At 37.0% G+C, this 936-nt stretch overlaps 1 protein-coding gene across 1 annotated transcript in view; it reads left to right on the plus strand.

The window, feature by feature from the left end:
• Positions 483-936, plus strand: part of LOC109239342 (NAC transcription factor 32-like) — a 21,134-nt gene continuing 20,680 nt past the window's right edge. Inside the window, exon 1 of the mRNA XM_019405894.1 lies at positions 483-926. Coding sequence (XP_019261439.1) covers positions 483-926 — 444 coding nt within the window. The remainder of the gene's footprint in view (positions 927-936) is intronic.

Consider the following 936-nt stretch of genomic DNA (forward strand, 5'->3'; position numbering starts at 1 on the left):
CATTTAATTCCCAACGTAGATTGAGAAACTTTCCATATGTATTCATGGAAAAGAAATTTGTCATATTGTTGCTTTGGGCGAAAGAAAATAATGTTAATCAATGAAACCTACTTGTTGCACACTCAATTTCCTAAATGGAGACCGAGAAACTTCCCATATATATTTGTAAAAAAGAAAGTTAATTACCATATTATTGCTTTTGGGCGGAAGAAACATGGAGTAATTAACTAACGTAAACTACTTGTTGTGATTGTGAAAGAGAACTTTTCCATAATTAATTTCCACGATAAAAAAGTTTCCATAATTAAGTTGTTACTTTGGGTTAAAGAAACAATTAATGAATGTAAGCCCTACTTGCTGCCTAAGAAATAATTCCTATAAATTCAGTGTAATACCTCTCAAACCTCATTCGCTCTCTTCCCAGTTTAATTTTGTTTCATTGTCATTCAAAGGTAAAACATTCAGAACAAAGTTACGGTCTAATGGAGCAGCTTGGTCAAGAGGGTTTCCGTTTCCGTCCCACTGATTCCGAACGACTTATGTTCTTGTTGAGATTCGTCGCTGGACAAGAGATGCATGATTCTGGATTTATTACCACTAACGTTGATGTCTATGGCAAACAAGAACCCTGGGAAATATATGATCATGGCGTACCCTGTGGTGATGATGAGGACAGCACCAGTTATCGCTATTTCATCACAAAGCTGAAGAAGAAAAGCAACGCGAGGTATCATCGTTCTGTCGGAAACAAGGGAACTTGGAAACAGGACAACAAGGGCAAACCAGTTCACTACAAAAGTATGGGAAACACATCTTCGGTGGTTAATATTGGATCCAAGACAAATTTGTCTTACAAGAATAAAGAGTTTTACCCTGAAGATCAGAAAGATGGACATTGGCTCATGAAGGAGTACGAGCTGTCTAAGGTATTCTTCA

The sequence above is a fragment of the Nicotiana attenuata genome, chromosome 1 (assembly GCF_001879085.1).
Source record: "Nicotiana attenuata strain UT chromosome 1, NIATTr2, whole genome shotgun sequence".
Lineage (NCBI taxonomy): Eukaryota > Viridiplantae > Streptophyta > Magnoliopsida > Solanales > Solanaceae > Nicotiana > Nicotiana attenuata.